This window comes from Hippoglossus hippoglossus, chromosome 15 (genome assembly GCF_009819705.1).
Source record: "Hippoglossus hippoglossus isolate fHipHip1 chromosome 15, fHipHip1.pri, whole genome shotgun sequence".
Taxonomy (NCBI): Eukaryota; Metazoa; Chordata; class Actinopteri; order Pleuronectiformes; family Pleuronectidae; genus Hippoglossus; species Hippoglossus hippoglossus.
In genome coordinates, this window is record NC_047165.1 from 20,216,573 (window position 1) to 20,232,348 (window position 15,776).

The following is a 15,776-nucleotide window of genomic DNA, read 5'->3' on the forward strand; positions in this document are numbered from 1 at the left end:
ATCAAAGAGCGAGAGGAACCTGAGGGCAGGAAGTGAAATGACTAGACAGGTCAGTATTTCAAAATAAAAACAGGACAAAGAGAGAATTTTATAATAAGTCTCAATATTGGGATACAACTAAAACAAAGACCATCTCAGTTAACATGAGATAACAGAAATACCATCAAACCAAATTTGATGAATCCATCTGCAGTAAAGACAGAGTAAAGCTAGTCAGTCATGCTGCTCTGAAGGTTTATGGCATCCAGAAGGGGACAAACAAAACCAGGACAGCTATCATGCTAACATGAAAGAAGATGCAAATAAACACTTCAGCTGTGAGCATGTTACAGTCAATCACCGAGCAGTCAATATAAGGTTATAAGGTTATGAAAGTAATGTCTAAAGCACCTGGTTTAGACATAACTTTCATTGTCTTGGTTGTGCATCTGTGATGAACTGTCAGGGCGGGTTGCACTTGATCTCAGATTTGAGTTAAAGTACATCCCTGTGTATTACCCTTGTATCGGCAATACTCTGTTTCTCATGTGGCTGCATTGTTTATTCTCACCTATGAAGTGAGCACAACCAAATCCAAACAGACTTCGACTTTTGACTAATGACAGTTGAGTTTAACAGATAATGGTCTTTTTTCCTTGTTACTCCATCATCACAATGAAATTCAAAGATTTCAATAACCAAACCCAGTCACTGGACCATGTATGTTACCATCAGGAAGGCAATGGTCTGTAGAAAGGCACCAGTCTGGAGCAATAGTCAGTTGGGATGAGGAGAGGCTATTTTCTATGAGCAGTAAATGCACACGCTACGGAATATTTATCCAGAACATCAATGAGCATGAATTATAATCCCATGGGTGATGTTACCCAAGGCGCAGTTATGCCAGTGAATATGAGATGCGGTTTATATTCGGGTCAGGCTGTGCTGCGGCATTGTCAGGCGCTGCGAGATGGGAGGCAAAAGTGCAACCAGCATGTCTTTTAAGTGGTTTATTGATGCCCATCAGCAGGGAACCAAGTGTGGCTAATCACAACTGACACTCTGTCTCCGCGCTGAGAGGATGGCTTTGAGAAGGTGGTGATGGAACCTCTTAACAAAATCAATCAGCCCGGCTTATCCTTCCAGGTATCAAGATGGAAACAAGACTCAGAGTCTATGGGCTCGCTGCTCCGACGATCACTGCAAATCACAAAAGTTGTTAGATGAAGTGTTGGATTTATGAAAAATGGGAAGGCAGCTCTTCTATTCTTAGGTTGTCACCAGTAGAGGGGCAACAGTTTAAAGTTGAAATGGTTTATTGTGTTGCGATGGATTCCACTGGCTCTAAAATATTGACTGCATCCATCCACTCATAGCACTTTTACAGTACATTGCCAAACATAAACCCTTCCTCTCTTTAAGTGCAATTAGGATTTTCTGAAATGCCATATATCAAATGTCAAATGACATTATAATGTCATTGTGGTTGGATGAGTGTAATGCCCTTTATTTGGGTATGAGCCATTCATCCCTGCTGCAGCTGACTGATAAGTGGTACCAGGAAGAGAGACAGCATCTCATCTATACTTGCATCACTGCAGTGGCTTCCAGGTAGGTATGGGATTGAGTTTAAAGTTTATTTATTTGTCTTTAAAGCACGAAATGGTCTGGCCCCTAAATACATACACTATCTGAGCTACTCTACCCAATTTACACCTGATCTCTCAGATTCCCTTAATCAGTTGCTCCTGGCTGTTCCTCGGTTGAAGCTAAGGGGTAAGAGTGTTCTCCTGAAATCATTTTCACATCATTTTATTTAATACAATTTCTTTCTTGTATTTTGTATTGTGTCTTCTTTTCTTGTGCAGCACTTGTCCGTTGCGGTTGCTTTCAAATGTGCTGTATAAATAAACTTGACTTGACTTGACTTTGATGGCAATCCCTCCAATAGCTATCCAATGTAGATTAATCACTCTGGACCAATCTAGACTGAATGTCAAACCGACGAAAACTGCACTCCAGAGTCAGATCTTTGCTCTGGCTGAAACTACATGTGGTGAATAAACAGCCTACTTCATCTTCCCTGCAGTGGACTGTACAACTTATCAATCACTTCTCAATGGCTCCTCAATCTCTGTCGGATACATTAGGGCTTTTTAATCACTCTGTTGAGCAACTGCGGTAAAATTAAACACTAAAACTGTCCAGTGATGATATAAGTGTGTGAGCAAAGACCTTGCCAAAGTTTTTATGTTTGCATGAGTACAAGATAATTACACCATAAAGCATAAGATAAGCGACCAGCTCAGTACAACACTTTAGTTTCTTGTGCAGAGTTTATGGAATGTAAAACACAGGAATCAAATAGGCATGTATTCATGTCCATGGCCTTGTTTTGTAATGCTCAGAGCACCTATAGAGAACATGCATTCAGTTTATAAATCTCCATGAACGCATGATTTACAGCGTAGATGTAAAATATATGCAGCAATACAGCTTGAGTGTTTACTCCGGTGCTTTGGTTCGACTTGATATAAATGACTAATCTCTGTGGAGTGCAACCAAATCAGCAAATACATGCCGTGAAGGATTGGGCATCGTGTCAGTTATTGCTAAGCATGCATCCGGGGTGCCATCAAATCCAATCCCCACATCGGTACTGTTTAAACAAATCAGTGACACCCGTCATCTCCAATGAGAGCGTGAGCCGTGAGTCAATACCCTAATTAGGCGTTCGAACACATGCTCGCGCAGATAAGAAACTGTGCATCTGACGGTCCAGCTCTGACACGCCAGATTATTTTTCAAATGTGAAACTGTTTTAAACCAGCAGATCAGGAAACCGAGTCGTCCTCAACGTGTGCATGAGTATTGTGCACAAAGTAGGACACTCGATGAGTACAGTGCAGATGAACCGCTGGGTACACATTTGGAGCAGATGCGACATTAACCCACTCACTGTTACAAAATCGGATTACACAAATCTTGAGGGAATCAAATGTCCAAGCGAAGAACCTGGAAATGATTTATTGCTCAAAATGACTCAGCGTCATGTAGGAAGGGGGGTGTTCTGCGCCAGAACTGCTATGAGGTGTAACAAATGCATGCAAATGCTCTACGGCATGATTCACGACACTAATTACCCCTATCTAATAGAAAACCTCATTCCTTAAAGGAAATTAATATTAATATATACTGAAGTGTGAATGAAACCAGTCAGGATGAGAACATTATAGTCTGCCACATTTTTGTTTGGACAGTCAGTTGATTTCACATTAATAAATTGTTAATTGCGTGCAAAATTGGGATGGGCTAAAAATTTTGCCTGGAGCTTATTAACCAATCACTGACTGTTGTTGGTGTATGTCTGTTTTTAAAGAGGGGGCTTCAGGTCTTCAGAAAGTAATTATACCCAGCTCCACGTGAGCTTTCTCAGCAAATACACAGTGAGTTTTGGATGCTTTCATTTAGATCACTGACGTCTGCTTAAAAGTCCTTCACCGATTGACTCGTGTCTCAAACGTGTCGTGTGGATTCGTTGCAGGCCAGTGTTGTGTTCTTGCTGAATTTGTTTACTAGTATTAACCTGCAGCTGAAGATGATGGAGGCTCCTGTGCTGCTGCTGGTTCTGACTGCCTGGTTAAACAGTCAGTGCAGAGGCCATGCTCTCTCCTCCTCCTGCTCCCTTCCTTGGTTACAGTGCTGCTCGCCTCTGGGCTCAGGTGTCCGGTGAAGGGTTTGGAAGCAGTGCTTTGAGTTCACCAGGTCCCATCAGGCAGCAGATCCGGTCCAGGTGGAGCTGTGTCCCGGCCGCAGACTTTTGGGCAAGAGTCTTCTGTCACTTCCTGAATCTAGGCTGAAAAGTAAAGGGGACAGAGCATTTGCCATCAGGGTCCCTTAAGGCTCTGGAATGAATTGCCTGAGGAAATATAGACTGTCTGAGACTCAGCTGACAATATTCTTTTCTCAGAAGGCATATTCCTGAATTTACTTGGGAGCCAGGCTATTATTGGTCTTTCATCTCTTTTATCATTATTACTGTTTATTATTTTTGCTCTTTTGTACTCTTCTCTGTATTTCAACTATTTGTGTTCTTTTGTGCTGCACTTTATACTTTGTGTTGAAAAGTGCTCTATAAATAAAGCAATTATTATTATTATTTTTGAAGATGTCACAGAGGTGCATATACCACTATATGCACAGTACAATTTTATAGATTTTATATTTATATTTAAAATATCATATTGCATGTGGTTAGCAGCAAAGCCATAATGACTTATTTGGTGTTTATTCTGACCAATTTAAACCAGGGTACTAGAAGTTTGACTTCTCAGTTCAAAGTATTCTGAATCTTAATGAAAGGCTATTTCTCAGTTCTGTTTATTGTACATTTTCCTGTAAATATACAGATAAAGAAAGTGTCTTTTTAATCATAAATTAAGTGTTTTGGCTTTTAACACAAAAGCAAAACATTTAGTACTTATATATGTATCAATATAGTTAAGTATAATGGGAATTGCATTTATGGGGAGAGAAGAATTCGAGCTGATGCGATCACTGTTTGGCTGCTGCCATTCTTGAGTCTGTGGAATTCACATGTGCAAAATGTTGAATTATTGATATCAATTTGAAAATTGATGAATAATTGATTTGATCCTGCCGATTTAACGTCTTAAGGATATGCTGGTATTGTGGGGATTATGTCCAAGAAAGTTATTCCGTCAGATGAAGCAAAGAAGTCTGCTCAACAAATTGACTTTGATGCATTATGGATGAGTGGTGAAATGTGCATGTGCCGAGCTTGTCGTAAACAAATACTTTTGTAGACTTTTTGATGGATAAATGCTTGTTATCAAAAACCCACCACTCTATTTTGATTAATGAAAGTGAAATCAAGTCTATCATAACTTCAATGCATAAATAGGATATAGCTTTTCACTAAACTCTAGTTAGGCAGCTAGTATGGTACCAACTAGCTGCTGTAAATATAATTTGTATTGTTTGAGGATTAGCCTCATTGTAACTTTAAAGGCCTTGAATCAAGAAAATAAAAGCTAATAAATCAGTTCTGACTCATCATGATCATTAGAAATCATGTTAACAATGATCCTCCCGGCATGAGTGTGACTTCAGGGCTTTTGTTAAATGCAATTTCACTACTGGTGGTGCAGCGTTTATCTTTGTTCTCCACCTTCATGTGCATCTGTGCTGGCGACAAGACTGTGTCATGTGGTTGTATCCTCATTAGACGTGGCCTGTGTCTGTGCACATGGGCCAAGATAACTCGCACACACACACATCATAGGCCATCGCTTAATGGCAATTTCATTTCCTTTCTACTTTTTATAAGAGACCGTGACTTAAACATGCAGCATTTCAGCAAAGTAGTATTTGTGATGGTGTGTAAACAGAAGCTGAATGGAACTAAAATCAGCTACTGAGTCCAAACTGGAGCTTAACATCTATTCATTTCAGGGTACTTAAACTCATTGGTCATTTAAAATAAACTAGGAAAAAGTCTAGACTTGTTATTCATGTAATCCTATAGTTAAATCTTTCTTTGTCAATATGAGCCATTTTTGCAACTCCAGTGATAGTGAATTAAATGATATATTCTGTACACGGTGGTTGTATTGACTGTATTTACTGCTATTAGCTCATTTATCTCAACATTACTACTGTGAATGAGGTTTCACTTTGACATCACATAATGAAGCTTTAGTTTTATGTCTCTAGACATTTATTCAATTTAACTGAGATTACAGCAATCTATCAATTAGAATTATGTAGAGTATTATAACACATCAGTAAAGATTCTTGTAAGCTATAGAGCAGGACAGGTGCATTGTTGTACTGCACTGGCTGAACAAACACATTTAGCATCTTAAGAGCCTATTCATCATCATACAGCACCATCTGTGTCGGCCAGATTGCCTGGCTACTGGATCTGTGAAGCCAGCCACAGCCTCATTTGCTACGAATTGATTATATCACTGACAGAAAACAAACAACTTATTCATGGCTTTAGTTTTGGTAAGTCACTGTAGGTATGACACAAAGAGATTATTTTACACTCACCTCAGACATTAATTTGTATGAGTACCCCTGGACCAAATCACACCAGGCCCAGTGGAGATGTTTCTCTATATTACCTCTCTTATCTGTTAGTACTGCATGATATGACATAAATTCTAAACAACAAATAAAAGCACCAACTCAAACCATTAAGTAGGTCAAGTGACAGAGAGAGAAAAAATCTCTTGCAGGAAATAAATATATATATTTCACATTTTAAAGCCTTCCAAAGGGTGAATATTCTCTTTGTGTGTATTTTTAGACAGATCCCACAATGAACTGCTTAACAAATATGCTCGAGGGCCACTGAAGAGCTATCTATGCTGCTTTGAATTACTGGCAGGTATCCTGTCAATTAAACCTCAAACTAGGAACCACCGACTCCATTATGCGGAGAGAGCCTCTGCAGTTTGCTTTGCCTGACAACTTTGTCCCCTGTCACATCAGCAGGCGCATTTTGGTTTGGCCAAGTAAATTATATTTGCACACTGACTGACCCGACTCCTAATGATGCACTTTGAAGTTAAGAAGTGCCGGGACCACAAGCATGGAGAGGTGCATTTTGTATTTGTATGGGTGAGAGAGAGAGAGAGAGAGAGAGAGAGAGAGAGAGAGAGAGAGAGAGAGAGAGAGAGAGAGAGAGAGAGAGATGGCCTGTGGCAATGCTGGTTGCAGCTTTCTTTCTGACACTGTAGAAGTGAGCTATGATCAACCATCAGTTTCTTGCACCAGTTTCTTTCATAATATGAAACAGAATTTGCTTTATTACTCTTCATGTGTGTTGTTTGTATATAAGTTTGAATGCTTTACTTTAATGGTGTTATTTTCGAATACCTTCCATGTCGGCTATTTCGGAGGTCTATTAAAACAATCGACACAATCTTCAGATCCAAGTTCACAACTTTTAAAAATGAAAGCTCTGTAATTCCACACGCTATAAAACACTGGAATTTTCTATTAATATAAATAAATAGGATGACAGTATAAACCTTTTTGTCCCTCGCAACTACCGTAGTTCAAGCCCGGTCTCCGGTTGCCTAGTAACGCTTCCTAACTGTAAACGCGGATGGTGGAATAGTTAAGTACAACATTTCTGTCGGTACCTTCTTAGCTTATTACTTCATTCAACAAACTAATACACCAACACACAATCTAGCGAATAGCCGTATAGTTGTTCTGCTCGTTTGACGTTGTGTCGACTTGTTGTTTCACACACATGTACAGTTTTAATGGGGGTAGCGCTAACATCAGCTAGCCTGCTTGCTAACGTGAGCGGACAGACACAGATAGACGCGCAGAGGCGGACTTAACCCAGAGGCAAAGGACGGCCCCATAAAACACATCACAGACTTATGGTTAAGATTTTATTTTTACCCTTCATCACAATTATGTCATTGTAAAAATCCATAAGCTAAAATGGCATCAGAACGCCTGTAATTCATGAGTAACAAGTGTCTCAGCAACCCCCCCCCCCCCTCCCAACTCAGTCCCCACTAATATGGACTGTTCCATGAGCGCGTCCACGGAAGTGATTCGGGGTGTAAACACAGACTGACGAGCAGTTTAGAGCCAGTTCACACCTAAAATGAACGAGTTCAGTTCATGCAGATGAAAATTAACTAGTTCACGTTCATTTGTTCCAGTTTTTATTGGGATGATTTAGGTGACAAACTTACGATCATGTGTTTAGTTATGAATCAATGGTGTCTGATCATGAATCTGTGTCGCTCCGCTCATTCTAACACTGAGTCCTGACTGTGCATCACGTCTCGTGTTGTACTGAGCACAACATGTTGACGAGTCATTTTTAATGATGTTTAAATGCAGCCTCATAAACTCTGGAGCGATTCAAACAAACACTAAGTTTAAACTTCATGAACTGATCAGGTCCTGATAACTAGTGAGGAGTTGCTTCACGTGAACGCTCCTCACATCTCACTGTGTGTGTCGCTCTGAGAGAGTGAGTGGGGGCGGGTGTGTAAGCACACACACGCGCACACACACACGCACACACTTTCACTCGCTTCTGGTATTTCACATGATGGCCTAAACATGAGGATTAATAAAACGTGAACGCGTTTTTAAGAGAAAGACATTAAAATAAAAACATTCAAGGGAGAGAAAGAGGGAACAGGGTCAAAGGAGGAGAGGAAGAGAAAGAAAGGGACAAAGAGAAATAGTAATCGTTTTTAAAAATATATTTTGTTATTATTTCTGTAACACCATCATTTACCTCTTATTGTCTTGTGTGTTATCTTCTCACTTTATTAAAAAAAGATACAAGACAGAGGCCCATCATCAACATCAATCTGATATCCTGCTGAAACCCAAGGTATTAAATGAGATATCTTCCATGTAAATGGACAATACGATACTTTCTTATTGTACAGAGATCATATTGTTTATGAAAATAATAATTTACTGTGAGTGCATTTGTTAAACTATTAATATGTTTTGTTGGGTTGGGAAGAAGTTACAAGTAGGACTTTCTTAGATAAATAAGGATTGAAAAGGTGGAGAACAACAGATGCAGAGTTTCAACAGTATCTCAACAAGGCAAAAGGAGCAGCAAGGTTCATTGTGCAGTGATTCAGGAGTAGATACAGATGTAGCATCTGTGTTTCATGTTTACAGACTCTGGAGCTCTGCAGTCAGCCTACCGTCTTGTCAGGGACGTGACAGCATCTGGAACCAGCGGACGGACTCCACGCATCGGCCTGGAGTTGTACGTGGTTTCTGCAGAAGTTTCTTTACAGGTGAGACTTTCAGGCAGCGGTGTCTCACTGTGATGTTCCTCAGATTCAGCAGGGCCGTATCCAGGATTTTTAAGTTCTGAACTAGCACAGTAATGTGTGTGGCTGAGGACACTGTTGAAGATATATTTTAAGAGACAGTGGTTTCCTTGAAAAATATATTTCAGAAATACAAGCGATCTTATATATTTTTTTTAATCAGGAAAATGAAAGTCACAGGGCTCTAGTAATGTAATACACATATGAGATTCTAACTATTGTTCCAACATATATGTTCAAGATCCAACTCTAAATGGCAAGTTTGCTCTTGTTATTGCCAATGCTGAATTTATTTTGAACTCTAAACTGCATCTTAATCAGTTTATATTCCCGAAATCCAAATTAAGAGCCAGTTTTGGGCCTTTCTTTTTAAACTAGAGTGTATACTATTTATACTATGTATACACTTTTGAAGAATAAATTAAATACATTTTATTTTGCTAAAACAGACTTTTGGTAACTAATAAACTGTACAATCGACCTGGAAATCATGTCCCTGACACTTTTTACACTGATCTATGATCTTGGCTGGTATAGACTGGTCTAGGGGGGTCAGGTAGAGAGGTATATTGTGCCATAACCTTATCCTCCAGTTGGTCAAGACACACAAAGAACATGAAAGGTGATCGCAGCTTCCTTAATAACTTCTGTCCTTAAACACGTTGCTTTCATCAAATCAATCAATGATAATCATCTGAATACCTATATTGTATAATTAATGAATGATAACGTCTTAACTATTAGCATATCAATGTTAAGTCCCTGTAAATAAAGGCAAAGTCCCCACTGTCTTAATGGCACAATGTCGGGAGTTTAGTTTTGTTTAGTTCAGCTTAGCTTAGATTTGTCAACATACAAATACAAACTATATAAATGAGATATAAAAGTATGTGGTAGAAACAGTAATGGCTAATACACACCCAAAAGATAATTAAAAAGCAAAACACAAAACCCACATTACAATACAATACAATACAAACTCGAAAGCTAAAACTCTCTGTGTAACTAATATGCTATGAATGTGCCTACAACCTTTCCCTCCAAGTGCTGTGAGGAGTGTTTTCATGTTGTGAGGATTTCACACCTGCTGAGAAGTCACACAAGACATGATGCTTCAAGCAGCCCACAAGAATAAAAGATGATTTGCATCTGACTGTGAAAATTGTGGAAACATGCTTGTCTCAGTAAATGCCTGCTGCTGAGATGACGTGCAGGCATCCTCTTCCTTGGAGGGTGCTCAATTATGATTGACATTACTGGCATGTAGAGACAATTTATCGGGTTTGTCAAAATAAAACTACTTTATTTACAGGTTTTTATTGACAATACAGGTACTGTTGTAGAAAATCATGGAAATGAAACCTCTGCAGAGCCCTTCTATGGGGAGAGCTTTATGACAGATGTCAATATGTCACTGTTTTCGTACAGTAACTTTACTATGCTAAGGCTTAACTACTTTCCCAGTAGGGAATAGTAATGAATATTCACTAATGAAGACTGAACTGTCCTAGGGCAAGGGAAACATATTTGAACTAAGGCTGCGAAGCAGCGCTGTGTGGGAAGAGCACTTGCGAACTTGGGAGCTGATGCAGCCGCGGGGGAGGGCGAACAGGGAACGGGCGAAACGGCTCCGTGTTGCGTGCGTTTTGTGCACCATAGGAAGGATAAACGCCTCACATCCTGCGTCCGTCACGCAGCACTGGACCACGCCCACTAATCACGCATTACGGTCCACACCATCAAGTATATACCACACAGTAAAGATTTCATGTAAATCGAATAAAATTTGTCAAATGAGGCTTACTTACTGTTGCCAGTAGGTGGCGCTATCACTACATACAGACTAATAGATCTGTTCAGGTTGGGACTCTTTTTACATTTTCAAATACGACGTTCTGGTGGGGTGAACGCTGCTGTTTACGCCGCTATGTTAAGCAACCAAACGATTCAAGGACATCATTCACGGCCTATATTATTATTCAGTGTCATTTTAAAACCCCATAATAATTAATTAAGTAAAAAATCACTTTGGTAATCTAACCTGTAACCTTGTTGTACACACTAGTTTTCAGTTACGCAGGTTTATCACACTGCTTTATGTTGCATATTGAGCTGTGCAATATGATTTTAGGACTTTATAATTTAGTATATTATATTATTACTTCTTTCATCATCAGTCACAGCAGTTATAATTATTTTATATATATGCTACATTTAAGAAGTTGTCAATACCCTCCTCTGGGGTAAATTTTGATTCTACTACCTACTTACCGTAGTTTACAGTAGGACAGATGTGTAACCTCTGGGTGATGTAGTGCTTTTTCTTAGAATTTCTAACTAAAGTGTTTTTACACCTATAACTCCAAAGGCATGCGTTGTGTTTTATGTAGTTCATTCATGGTCAATTTTTACATTCTGGTTTCTTTATTTCATTATTTTTTCCCTTCAATCACTCTGAACTAATGTATGGAATTTTTATGAATGCATTTCTAGATGGCATCGATTTCCTTATCAAGAAAAGATGTTTGACGAGGGCATGCACATGAGATGGTTTTTGTGTAATCCTGCTAACTAACAGACAAAGAAACGTGTTTAAAACATAACCTCCTCTGCGGAAGTAGTTATCTGTGAATGTGTATATTTTTTTGTACATAGGATGGAAGGCGATACATCATTGATTTAGTTTTTACAACCTGATGTGATATGTATTTTGAAATATGTTTTAATCACAATACCTTGCAGTTTATACCAAAACTGTGGTTATCACATTTATTATCTAACTTAATTTAATCTAATATTGACAGGGTTATTTGAATGGACACCAAGTAGCATCCGTCTGTATCGTTTATTGGTGGGTGGCAACCAACGTCAAGGTGTGTCTTCTCCAAGGCAAGATCAAAGGCATTGCCTTTTATTCATCACTCCATTATTTCAAAGGAAAACCGGGAACGAAGAAGAGGAAGAAGACAGTATATGGACATATAGTTGGATCATATACTTTATATTTGATACGTTTATTCAGGTAAGAATTGAGACAGCTTTATCAGGAAGGTATATGTCAGTATAAACAATTAGTCCAATATTGTTTTCTGTTATGATTATTGATGTGTTCTCTCAAGTTCAGGGTGATATCGGGCGGTCCCTCTTTGCTGGTGATGGAGCCTTGTGGAAAAGGGGAACGAATATTCATCATATTATGGGAGAAAATACAAGAGGCAATTCATGTGGTAGAAAATGGTTATAGGCCTGACATTTGCCTGAATAATCAAACGAAAAGCAATAGGGCCTTCGCACTGTCAGTGCTCGGGCCCTAATAATGGAACACAGGGATTCTCCCTAATGTGCTTTTTTCTCTGTCTTTTTTTCTTTGTATCATAAGGCAAGTTTCTTAGTGAACATACAGATTGCCTTGAAGTCTCAGGCTTAAGTGAATACCGAATTGGCTCATCCTCAGCAGAGCAACATCGCATTCTTCAGTGCTCTTGATGAGCATGAATATTCCTGTTGCTTAAAGACGCCTCCACCATCCTAACATGCAGATCCAAAGTTCAGAACTTTTATGTTTGACTTGTTTTATGAGCAGGAGAAAAACAATTATCACAACACAATGAAAATCTTGCAGTTTACTGTTAAAATTTCTGTTACAGGATTACTTCCCATGGCAGCACTGCAATTCCTTGAATGAAAACGACTGTGTGAATTTATCTGACTGCGAGCAGGAGACATTATATAACACAGCAATGACATACTCCGGGACAGCAGCCTGCATTTAATTCAGTTTTTCATGCATAATATAAGCATGCATCTTCCATCCTTAAATAGTTTTAATGATGCATCAAACATAGAGATGCTGCTGACACGATACGAGGTTGAAATATTAATATGGTTTGGTCTCTGTGTGTCCCTTTCTCTGTGTTTTCAGCTGGGTTTTTTGGAGATAAGCGCAGCGTGTCTAAAGATGTACTTTGAAGAGAATCCGCCAGCTAATCAGCCTTTGTGTCGAGCTTACCTCTGCCAGGGCCAGCTGAAACCTCCGCCGGCCACTGGGAGCGTGGTGAGCACAGTAAATTGGACACATCACCTCAAGGGGGTTGAGTGTCTTTGTGTGTCCGTGACAATGAGGTGTACACGTATACACAATTGTAGAGATACATTGTACTTATATGAACTAGAAATGATGCAGACATCCTAGCTTTGTAAACAAGCTCTAGTGGTTTCAGCCTTTAGGGCATGTTTGCCTTTGTATTTTCTCAGTTGTTGCACTTGGTGCAAAGTTTTTCTGATATTTATGTGTGTATGATGTGACACTGCTCCCTCCCCCCTCTGCATTTCTTTCTATTTTAGGAAGACTTTGAGGAGGCTCTGGTATCTTTTCTTAAAGCCATTGAAATTTCAAAGAATGAACCAAGGTATGTAACCTCTCAGAAGCATGCTTGTATTTAAGTATGCTTTGTTTTAACAGAGTCACTAAGGGTGACCAATGTATGCCCTGTGCAGCATCTCTGATATTGTTTGCTAATTGCACCAGAACAAAGTACAGAAAAGTGAAATGCTCATAACAGTGAGTGTTTTAGGTTGTGAAAGTTCAGTAGCTGCACAGACACATTCTGGGGCATGTTGAAATAAGACACGATTCTTCATGCTTTGCTCTAAGCTTTTATTCAGAAGTGGTGATGATTTAGCGTAGATTCCTTTTAAATTTCTACAGCTAACAGGAAATATTTAGGAGCAGGTTAAAAGTGGCGATTAATATTGATGTAATAATAGAAATTATGAGAGAGATACTGGCTTAGCCTTTATGAGCGAACAGCTCTGAATCTCTTTGCTAATGAACTCATAAGCTGTCAATAAAAGGGCTGAATGAGCAATCCAAATTACCACCAGAGGGAATACATATCTAATACATCCCAGACTAGCGCACAACACATTCTCTAGTGAATAAATTAGCAGCACTCAAACAGTCTGTTCACACAATTTTCTCTTAAACAGTGCCTTGAATTCATAAATATTACTTATTTTACATAGAAGGGCTAATACGGCTATGTAAAATGGCTCTCCTGTGGCTCATTGGATGATGGTTAATCCACACACATTTGCAATTCACAGGACGACTCCATACAGCTCTGACACTGGAAATGGCTTGCATGTGCATCATCTAAATAATTCAGTTTTCTGTGTTTATTCCTTCTTCATGTGGTTCGTGTCTTGCAGATTCCACTTCATGGTGTTCAATGCCTCGGTGCAGTATTTCCAGACAGTGTACCCTCTCCTGCAGCCAGGGTGGAGCCTCCACCTGGTTCCCTCACTCAGGCAGGTGGTCCAAGGTCTGGAGGAGGTGGCGGACGAAGACCACAGCTGGAGGGCTGAACTCATGATGTATGTGACCCCCCAATGCTCTCTTATTTCACTCTCATGAATAGGTTCAGTCCTGATTCTGTCCAGCCTCATGCTGGATTCAGGCAGTTCATTTATAACCACAGCTGTATGGCTCTACAGTTAATGGGCTGCCTTTTTCCTCATTAAAAGGGGAGAGAATATTTTCCAATGTAAACTGTTTAATCATTTTTTCCAGCTCAATCTCATCCCCCTCAAATGTGCTGTATGGTGTCGCGCAGGGTTCAATCCTAGGTCCCATTCTATTTTCAATCTATGTGCTCCCACTTGGCAACATCATCCGCAAACATAATCTCCACTTTCACTGCAACGCTGATGAAACACAGCTCTACATTCCAGTATTATTTTTTTACTCTGATTGTTCGTGAATTTCATATTGTTTGTTGTAAAGCACTTTGTTACTTGTAAAGAAAAGTGCTATACAAATAAAGTAATTATTATCAGCATTGTTTAGAGAATATAATGTACCAGTCATGTACAATATCATGTCAATTATACAGCCAGCCATTCAGTGTCTACAAAAACACTTGAATTGGATTGTGTTGGATGTATTGAGGTGTACATACAGTTATAAAAGAGGGAGCTGGATTTCTCACAAATAATCATCTGATGCGTCAGGTTACCAGTGGAGACTGTAATCCAACTCACGGCACCATATTTCCACATGCGGTGGATATTTTTGTGTTCTTTCACAATCAACTGTCACAAGTCTTTGGATTTGTTTGTGTTTCACCACTCATTCAAGAGGCTTCTTCAGTTTTGACTGACTTGTGGGAGGTTTCTTTTTTCTTTTTCTCTCTGTTTCTATTCAGGCACCTGATCAAATGTCTGGTCGACTCAGGGGAAATGGAGGAGGCTGCAGATCTGGCCAAAACTACAGGAGAATGGATCAAGTCTCAAGCCCCACATCTTTATCCAAGACTCTTTATGATAATGGTAAACAGCATTTATTGTCAACAAAATGTATGTGCCAGTGAGTAACAAGACAAACTGTTTTGTATTCTCCTTTGTGACATAAACTTTTTATGAAGTTAATGAACTTTTGGTGTGAACCCAGAAAAGAGCATTTAAACTTTCAATGTATCTGAATACATCAAGATCAGACTTAACTCATGGTCAGTTAATTAACTTTCCTCTGAGACACAATAGACCTTTTAGTTAAACATTGTACGGTGATAAATTCAGTGTGTCATCTACTTCTACTATTCGTTTCTAAAGGTTCAACACAAACTGACAGAGGGTGATGTCATCAGTGAGATGAGCAGGAAGGATATCAACTTAGCAGTCATTTACAAATTACAAGAATTTAAAAAGTAAGTACAGTTAATTCATTTTTGCTCTGCAGGATTATACTTAAGAAATCATTATTTGTATGCTGTCATGATGAAAGGTGGTTCTATCCGTAGCTAAGATAAACAAGTTTTACTGTAGCTGTTCAAGAAAAGGAGCTCTTGATCTGATTTAATGGTTTTTCTTACATTGAGGAGGCAAGACTGTGTTTAAAAGCATGTGCTGCATTGATTGATTGTATGTTTA

General features: G+C 39.2%; 1 protein-coding gene across 1 annotated transcript in view; it reads left to right on the forward strand.

The window, feature by feature from the left end:
* Window positions 1–2,873: 2,873 nt before the first annotated feature.
* The window catches only part of LOC117775641 (cilia- and flagella-associated protein 46), a 61,364-nt gene continuing 48,461 nt past the window's right edge, over window positions 2,874–15,776 (forward strand). The window contains exons 1-9 of the mRNA XM_034608974.1: window positions 2,874–2,900; window positions 3,524–3,626; window positions 7,133–7,153; window positions 8,689–8,810; window positions 12,769–12,900; window positions 13,191–13,255; window positions 14,058–14,222; window positions 15,053–15,176; window positions 15,459–15,553. Coding sequence (XP_034464865.1) covers window positions 2,874–2,900; window positions 3,524–3,626; window positions 7,133–7,153; window positions 8,689–8,810; window positions 12,769–12,900; window positions 13,191–13,255; window positions 14,058–14,222; window positions 15,053–15,176; window positions 15,459–15,553 — 854 coding nt within the window. The remainder of the gene's footprint in view (window positions 2,901–3,523; window positions 3,627–7,132; window positions 7,154–8,688; window positions 8,811–12,768; window positions 12,901–13,190; window positions 13,256–14,057; window positions 14,223–15,052; window positions 15,177–15,458; window positions 15,554–15,776) is intronic.